The following is a 9235-nucleotide window of genomic DNA, read 5'->3' as shown; positions in this document are numbered from 1 at the left end:
GGCGGCACGGCGGGGCCGGTGGCGGGGCGGCATGCCGGGAGCGGAGGGGCGGTAGTGGCGGCGCCGAGTCTGTACCGGGGCGGCGATGCGGCTGCTCGGCGCCTTCCTGCGGCTGCTGGTGGCCGGGACGCTGGGGGCACCGCCCGCCCCGGTGAGAGCCGAGGGGCGGGAGGGGGCTCGGAGCGCGGTGCGGCTGCTCGGGGCGGCCGCGGGGGCCGGGACGGCTCCTCCCGGCGCTGGGCGGAGGGCGGCAGCGGGTCACCCCGTTATGCCCCCCCAGAGCTCGCCTTTCTCTCCTGTAGGCCCCGGAGGAACGGGGGACCGCCAGCACGGAGTCTCCCGGTGAGTTGGAAATGGGCGGCCGCCGGTGCCACGGCTGGGAGGGGGCAGCAACCCAGGGAAGGCTTCGCGCAAGGCCGGGGTGCGTTGGGTGCTACCCGGGGCTGTGTTACCTCTGGAGCCCCGTGGTGACAGCCGGGGAGGTGGCCGGGAGCTGTCCCGAGGCTCGGAGCAAGCTGACGCCCCCAGCCGTCCTCGGGCACCGGGTACCGCCGCGGGCCGGAGCGGAGCGCAGCCCGGTCCCGAGAGTGCCGCCCCTCCGGTGCCGGCATGCGGGGTGCCGGGTGAGAGAGCTCCGCTCGGCTCTCCCTGCCCAGGGGACGGCTGTCCGGCCGGGCGAGGTGCGGGGGAGCCCCTTGGCGGCGGAGCTCGGGGGTGAGCAGAGAGCCGGGGCAGGAGACCCACTGGCGGATAGAGGAGAAAGAACCGTCGGGGCGGCTGTGTGAGCCCCCGCACAGTGATGTGCACAGTACAGTGACGAACTTACTGGGAGCACAGAGTGGTCCTTTGCTTCCCTGTGCTCCGCGGTGGCTGCAGGACCACCCCGCGGCTGCTGCACCTGCCCGGCTGGGCTCTGCCGCCCTGGGCGCCCCTGACAGTCCCTGTCTCTTGCAGTCCTTACCTTTCGGGAGATCTGGAATCGTAGTTTTTGCCGGCCTCTGGAGCAGCTGGTGGACGTCATTACCGAATTCCCCAACGAGGTGGAGTACATTTTCAGACCCTCCTGCGTCTCTCTGCAGCGCTGCGGAGGCTGTTGTGGGGACGAGGGTCTCCGCTGCGTGCCCGTAGAGACGAGCACGGTCACCATGCAGGTACGAGCTGCTGCTGCGGGGCCGGGGCTGGGGCTGCCGCACGGCTGGAGGGGGGCTCACCAGCGCCGGGAAGTGAGCTAGCAGCTTTGCATCCTCTAGGCATTGTAGCAGTGCTGCTAGCGAGGGAGAGGACTTACAACTGCTGAAATGCGAGCCAAGCCAGTCGGGTCCCTCTGCCTGCTCTTTGGGCTTGGCCCTGAGGTCAGGTGTCACCCCATGTACCAGGCAGCAGCTGTCCTCACACTGCAGCCCCTGCACTGAGCTGCCAGAGATCAACCTGCTGATCCTGCAGGGACCAGGGAAATGCTCTGCTTTGCCATGGATTATGGACTAGGGAATGCCTGCAATAAACCACCAGTGATTTTGGTCTCTGAGGTTGAAAGTGTGTTGGAAGGCAGGATGGCAAAAAGCTCTTGGCTGGGATGGATCAAAAGCCTGGTGTGAGCAGAAGGCAGCTCCCCAAGCACAGGTCTCCCTCTATGGGAGGGATCCTGCTGCTGTGTGCAGGGTGGAAATGCCAGACGCATCCGCATGGGCTAGTGGGGATCACAGAATGATGAATGTATCCTGTAAGGCCCTTGGATGTCCAACCTGAACTTGAAGCTGGGCTGTGACATGTGACACTGCAAATCCTGTACCCCTGGGCTAGGGAGACACTGTGGTACTGACTCCAGTCAATTCCAACTCAGTGCTGTAGGAAGTGTCCAGGAGGAGGCAGCAGCAGTGGGATTGGCCTGAAAAACACCACTGGAAGGATATTTCTGTCAGAGAAGGGAGGTGTGCAAAGGGGTCAGAAAAGTGAAAATTGTGCAGAAAGGTAGAGACTGAAAAATCTTTTCTAAGGCTGGGACCTCCCAAGGCCATGGGACTTAAATTAAAGCCCTGAAGACAAGGGGTGGCACTGGCAGAGCCTCCCAAGCTGCCGGGGCAGCTGGGCCTGGCCAGTGCTGCCTATGTGTGGAGGTGGACTCTGTTGTTGGAGGTCCCGAGGAACAGGTTAGACATGCATCTTCCCAAGAGCCTGGGGTGGCAAGGCAGTGGCTCGGGAGTCTTTCCAGCCCCCTCCTGCTACTGCCTGAGAAGTAACCTTTGCTCTTCTTTCAGCTCCTGAAGATAAAGCCAAACGGGGAGGCACCCTATGTGGAGATGGCGTTCACCGAGCACAAGCAGTGCGAGTGCAGGTAGGGACTCCTGGGGTCCAGCACGAGCAAGCCTGCCAGCTCTCCCTGTGTGCGGAGCAGGGGCACCCTCTGGGCACCCTGGCTGGGCTGGCACCCCTCTTGCTGTCTTTGCACTGGGGCTTGCAGGTGCTTGTGGCCCTTGTCCAGCTGCAGGCTGCAGCACAGCTCTGCACCTGCTCCCCGCAGACAATGGGGTGTGTGCCATTGTGAACACAGGTCAGGCACCATGCACTGTCTGCAGGCTGTGCTCCCCACCCCTGTAGCTGCCTTGGCATGTCTGGTCTATGCTCTTTAGCCAGGGGATCTGCCTGTGGGTAATGGAGCAAGGCTGGTGGCTCTGTGGCAGCAGTTTGGTGTGTGATAGCACGTACAAGGTGGTGGCTCTGCAGGGAGCTCCGTGGCTTGGCGTGCCTAGATGTGACTGTGGCCCAAAGAGAAAGCTCAACAGCTGAGTCTTGGGCCACCATTTAAGGGAGGCTACCCCATACAGACCTGGGGGTACAGCAGAGGTTTACATCCAAGCCAACAAATGAAAGCCTAAAACACACAGTGCCACCCTGGCCTGGATATGCAGCGCTGGCCTGGAATGGATGCACAGCACCTGCCTGCCGCAGACTGCTGGCACCTGTCAACCCCTTGGGGTGCTCACTGTGTCCCAAAAGTGGTGAAAGCCTGGGCAGGATGGGGCCTCTGCAGTGCTGTGGGAGCAGCTCTGGTGCTGCCTGCAGCTGGTCCTTGCCATAGAGACTCCAGCACTGCCTGCATGGGGGGCCCTGGTCATCACTCTTCATCATGATCCCAAGGTGATTTAGTATTGTGAAAACTGGGGGATGAGTGTCCTGCTGGGCAGCCATTAGACATGATCCTTTCCTGGAAGAATATCCTGAGGATTCCCAGACTGGTATTCCCCTGCAGTTTTACGAGCAGCTGTACTGGAGCAGACCCAGCTCCACACGGTCTCTGTCTGTCAGTAGATGCAGAAGGCAGAGTGGGAAGAAGCAGATATATTACTTGCCTCCTTCTCTGCTTCCAGCTATTTCCCATGCAGGGAATTTCCTAAGCCTTTTGTGCTTTTCCTCCCTAGGGTAACTTTCAGGGGATCTCCTATGAGCACTTGTGCAGGCTGCCCTCTGTAGCAGTTTTTGGCTTCTTCCTAATGTGCTCTCCACACCTATATATCACTGCCTTCTGTAGTTAGTGTAGGAATGGCAGATGTCCTGGCTGTGACGCCCACAGGGGAGATAGGTCATGGCTGAGAACCCACCACCAGGACTTTGCAGCAAATCCCCCATGTTTGTCACTCAGGATGCTGCACCTTGTTTCACTATGGGATGTGCAAGCTGCCACTGGGAGCAGCTGAGGCTGAGCTTGCCCTCTCCAGCCTCACTGGCAAAATGTCACAGCCCCAGGGTAGTCACCCAAGCCAACCAGCCCCTGTGCTGTCTCTGCCTGCTGCAATCAGCTCCTGATTGAGGGCTTGATGAGGTCAAGAGAAGAGCTATTTTGTCTGTTTTAAACATGAATGATGACAGGTAGATTGTGCAGTGTATTGGGCATGTCCCGGGGCCAGCTCCTGCAGCTCAACATGCAGCACTGCCCAATAACCACTTCTCTCTGTCATTTTCCAATCTGCAGGCCCCGGCAGGACCTGATGAGGTTGGGAAGGTGAGTGACACCAGGGGCTTTGTTACTGGCTGGGATTGTGGGTCTCATCTCCCACTCATCAGCCCTTCTTGTGATACTTTCCTTCTGAAGGAGGAGGTCCAAGGGCCGAGGTAAGAGAAGACAAGACAAGAAGGGATGGAAAGACTGTGAACTGTAAGTGAGCAGGGGCAGGTATGGGTGGTGTCTTCTGGGTTAATTTTCTTGGGATGTGTCTTCATTAAGCATTTAGATCTTTACTGACACTGTGAGCAGTGAAGGGTTTGTGCAGAGCAGACACAGAAGTAAGCAGGAGGGGACAGTGGCTGTGGGGAAACAGGCCTCCTGCCGAAGACTCAGGAGGTACCTGGTAGTCCCCAGGCTCAGCAGCTCAAAGCTGGGCAGAATGGGGATGGATAGGCTTGGTGACTTGATGGTGTTTTGCTCTATTGCCATCACAGACCATGGCGGATTTCATGGATCCATGAATTTCCAGCTTCAGCCTCATCTTGCTGCCAGTTGTGTCCTTACTGCTGTCCTTGACTGATTGTTGTTTGGGTTACTCTACTCTTTCCATCCTTTATCTCACTTTCTCAAACTCCTTGCTGTCACAGCACAGGCTGGACACACTTTTGAGGTGTGACACCTGTGGCCAGCAGTTTGCTCTGGCATTCCCCCCTTTTGTGTGGAGGCTGCTGTTGGGGCTCAGCAGTGGCAGCCCCACCACCCTCACTGCTCCCCCTGAGGAGGCTGCCTGCAGGCCCTGCCCCTGCGCTCCTGTGTCCCAGGCACAAAGGGGGCCCCAGGGCAGAGCAGGTCCCGTGCTGGCAGTGCTCACCCCGTGCCCTGCTCTCTTTGCAGGTGTGGCACACCCCGCAGGTAGCCCCTGCCCTGCTCCAGCCCTGCTCCCACCATGGGCCGAGCCAGCTGCCCTTGTCTCCAGCACGGGGCACTGTGTAGCCGTGTCCCTCCAGACTCCAGCACGGAAGAGCTGACTGTTACTCCTGCTTGGCCCTGCTGGGAGCACCGCCTGGCACCAAGGACTCCCTTGCCCATCTGCCCCACTGGCAGCAAGAGAAAAGGACTTGAGACCAAGCCTGGGGCTGAAGAGGAGGAGCTCAAGCAGTGTGCTGCTGTTTGAGGACATTCTGGGGACAATGAGGAGCCAAGCTGGTGCATGTGCTGCTGGAACTGGCTGGGGAGGACAGCATGATGTGGCAGTGAGTGGAGATGGCTCACAGGGCTGCACCTGCAAAACTTCTCTGTCCTGCAGCTGGGGAGGAAGGAAACCTGGGGCAGGCAAGGCTGTAGGGCTGCATCCGTCCCAGTTTTGGCACGGGGCAGGTGCCAGGGATCTTGCCTGGGAAGCTGTTCTGCTTGGGAACAGAAGGGAACTGGGCTCCTCATGTTTTCACAGCTGCATCTCAGCTTTGCCCTGCTCAATAAAAGCTGGTCAGATATGGGAGCTGGCAGCTCCTGTCTGCTTTCCACCAAGGCAGAGAACTTCCCCATGGGCACCCACTCAGGCTGCAATAGGGCTGTGACCCAGGGTTTGTGCCCATCACCAATCCTGCAGCACCAAGGGACTGCCCTTGCTGTGATGCTGGAGATGGGCAACCAGCAGGTTGCTCCCTGGGCTGGGGGCTATCCTTGTGCTGGAGTTCAACTGGGTGCCAGGAGACCCTTGGGTGAGCTGCCCTTCCCCTCCACAGCACAGTGTGGGACTGGTACTTCTCCCTGTTCACCCTGCCCATCCTGTGCTCACCCATTCTCTTTTTTTGTTTGAAAGCTTCAAACAAAAGACCGGAGGGCAAGATCTGCAAAGGTTTCAAGGTTACCCTTAAATGATGGGACCTGTGGTTTATCCTGCTCTGAGGAACAAGAGTGGAGCCTAACCCAGCAAGAACTGGGGTCCAAGGTGGCTCCTTGCCACACCTGACAGAGCTGCCTGTGGTAGGGGTTACGTTATGACTCTCCAAGCCGTAATGCTGGTGTTGCCTGAGGCTGGGGACATGGGGACAGGGCAGATCCCTGCCAGGGGAAGCTGAAGGGGGGTGTTGAGGTTATGTAAACCTGCATACTGCCATCATATAGCAGGGAATTCACTGTGTGAGTTGTAATTGTGCAGCTGGGCATTTCGTTCAGGAGCTTGCTGGATCCCTTTTGGATCCCATTTCCAGGCATCCACAGTGTCCTGGAGCACAGCCTACATGGCCTTTGCCTCAAAAATAGCCCATGAAGTTCCTCCTTCACTACCTCACAGATGAGGGGAACTCACTGCTCCCCTTCCCACATCACTCAAAGTCTGTGTGGACCATGTGCTGGCCTGGTCCACACAGGCTTTCCCTGTCACTGTGTGTCATTTCTGCCTGGCTGGCTCTGCTCTGAGGCCAAGGAGAACCAAGTGCAGCACTTGAGGATGTATGTGATGGTTTCTGTATTGTCTTTAATACCCTGGTAGTATTATGTGTTTAAAAAAGGAAGCTACATAAATCAAGTATGTTAATTAATAAAAATAAGTTTATCAAGACTCATGATTAGGATTAAAACAAATTCAAGCACACTAACACACAGTGGCTTTTCCTGTACACAGTTCCTGGTGTCTCTTTGGCCACTGCCTGGCACTGAGGTGTTCCAGGCAGCTCTGCCCATCAGACGTGGCAGGGCCAGACCCCTGCCTTGCACAGACCCCTGCCTTGCTTCTCTCCCTCCATCACCTGGGTGCAGTGTGTGGCCTTGTCCCCTGCTGCTCCCGTGGCATGGGGTGTTGGAGAGCAAGAATGTGAGTGCTGGGAGGGATGTGGCTGTCCCACTGCAGCCATGGTGAGCAGAATAGCTGGGGCAGGTCTGGAGCAAGGGGAAACATCACTTACGCAAGAGGTTTGGGAGCTGCGGCTCCAGCTGTCAGGGCTCCCTCCAGCTCCATGGAGGTAACAGGAACCGAATGAGCCTAGCCCATGAAGTTCCTGTGCTTGCTGCAGGCATCACATGCCCAGGGCAGTGCTAGCTCCTTTCCCTGTCCCTGCCAGAGGGGAGAGTCCTCAGACCCTCCTCACTCCAGGGTGGCAGGGACTGCCAGCAGGACCTCCCACCCAATGGAAGGATGAGGATCAGGGTGAGGGACTGCTGCTCTGAGGGGCAGAGGCTTCCTGGCTTCAGGGCTTGTGTCCAATGCCCATGTTTCCTCTCAAGGGGACCCACCACTGTCTGCCTGTCCCTCTGTGTGGTCCCTGTTGTAGGTCTTGTTATACCACAAGCTCCTGGGAGCTCTCCTTGGCCACAGCAGATGTGTGAGCACTCTGACAAGATCAGCTACATCTACAGAACCCCATGTTTCCAGGTACTACAGTGCAGGGCTGTAGGTGCCCTTGTGAAGGGACCCTGACATACCTCAGCCCCAAAGACAGCAGCATCCACCATGGACAGGCAGAAAACCTGTTCCAGCCCCAGTGCTCCCAAATCCCTCACCCTTTCTTTGCCTGAGTACCCCTTGCAGCTGTCCCACAGAGCCCAGGAACAACACACCACTGGGTTATCAGCGTCCCTGGGCTCCCTGTGCCTTCCAGCTTTACAGGGCAAAGGTTTGTTTAATAAGGCTTTAGGAGCTGCAGCAAGATGGTTTAGGAGGATAGTTATAGGGAGACAAAACATAAGGCAGCCTCATGCACCAGGAAAAATATCTTACATTTTTTGGGAAGTAACTGTAAAGGTGATGTGGGCATTGGCCCAGAGATGTAGCATTGTAGCTGGTGAAGCCGTGATGTTGAAGCTTCCCTGTCACCTCTGGTGTCCCTGAGCACAGGCTGCCATCAGAGCTCTGCCACCCAGCAGTGTCTCCCAGCCATGCCCAGGCAGGTCTCCAGCGTGTCTCCATGCAAATAAAGAAACACCGAGGTCCTAACTTCACGATTGTGACTTATAAGTCTTTTGCACCCTCACAAAATTTGTCATAATCCTGCCTGTTGAAGCCAATGATGTTTGCAGTCTCAGCATATTTTAAGCTTTTGCCAGCTCTCATGTGTCAGTTTTAGCTTGTGAGAAAAGAGGCAGCTCTCACTCCTCTCCCTGCTCTTGGTCTGTGCTGGTTCTGCTTTGGCAGTTCCCACTTCCCAACAAGGAGCACAAGCTCTTCAACAGGTTAATCTAAAAGTAATCCCCTAAATTTAAGGGACTCTGTCCAGCACTGACATGCAAACCTGGAAGCCCACAGGTAAAGGCAGTTGTGTCTCAGGGCTGGTACTAATCTTCTTCCCCTGCAAGGCTTTTCCTCACACGAGCGTCCTTGAGGCACTTCCTGCTGATGCCTTTGACTCACTCTCTTCTGGCCACTCCAGAGATGTTTAATGAAGAACTTAACTGAGTTTTGTACCCTCTTGGTGACTCCTCTTCCCACATCTCCCTGCCACCATCACCTCAATATCCAAACCACTCTACAGATAGATTTTGCTGGATTTTGTGGTTTTCCTGTGCTCTGTCCTCTCCAGGCCCACACAGATCTGCTGAAGCCAGGCAGGTGAGTTGTGCCAGCAGCACCCCTGCTCTCATCCTTGACTCTCCTTCACTTCTTGCCTACTCAGACTTTTCACTTCAAGGAGGAGCCTCCAGTCTCTGGTGGGAATTAAAAGACCACCAAGACTGTGGGGTGTAAATAGGCTGGGCAGAAGAAATTGGTCTCTGTTAGGCAGAGGCTGGAAAAGGAACCTGGAAGTGTTTTGAGAAGAAACCAAGGAACCAAGCACATCAATTGTGTTTGGGCAGCAAGTTGTCTTACAAAGCAGATGACTTTGCATCCTCCTAGACCTGCCCTCTGAGGCACAACTAGTACTTTCATACTCCCAAAGAAATGGTCTTTGTAAGAGAGGCAGTGTTTGGTGCTGGATGCTGAGCTGTGGGCACAGGCTTTACTGCCCTGTGCTGTTGTTAACAGGCTGGGCTGTGCACAGGAGCTGCCCAGGGCACCTGAGCCCAGGGACATCCCCTACAAGTGTGTGCAGGGTAACCACAGGCCTGGCACAAAGGGGGGCCCCCTCTGCCAGCCCCACAACAAGTACCAGGTCCAGCAGGGGCTGGACACAGTGCCTGACCAGGCTGGTGTGGCTGTGATGGCACAGCACAGGGCCAGCTTCCCAGAATGAAAACCCCCATCCTAGGATCATTTCCTGCTGTAGTGGGACATGCACATAGGTTAGCAAGGGATGGACAAAGATGCAGGGGCCTCCCTTTTCCCAGGCAATCTTAGCACAGTTTTCCCAAGGGTGTCCC

At 56.7% G+C, this 9235-nt stretch overlaps 1 protein-coding gene across 1 annotated transcript; it reads left to right on the top strand.

Annotated features, from left to right (window-relative positions):
• Positions 1-5438, top strand: PGF (placental growth factor). The gene is made up of 7 exons (XM_059474557.1): positions 1-151; positions 303-342; positions 955-1151; positions 2256-2332; positions 3968-3997; positions 4088-4150; positions 4835-5438. The coding sequence occupies exons 1-7, from the start codon at positions 86-88 to the stop codon at positions 4854-4856; spliced, it is 495 nt and encodes a 164-aa protein (XP_059330540.1). The 5' UTR covers positions 1-85; the 3' UTR covers positions 4857-5438.
• The last annotated feature ends 3797 nt before the right edge of the window (positions 5439-9235 follow it).

This window comes from Ammospiza nelsoni, chromosome 6 (assembly GCF_027579445.1).
Source record: "Ammospiza nelsoni isolate bAmmNel1 chromosome 6, bAmmNel1.pri, whole genome shotgun sequence".
Lineage (NCBI taxonomy): Eukaryota > Metazoa > Chordata > Aves > Passeriformes > Passerellidae > Ammospiza > Ammospiza nelsoni.
The sequence above is the reverse complement of the archived record's forward strand: the minus strand, read 5'-3'. Positions and strand labels throughout refer to the sequence as shown.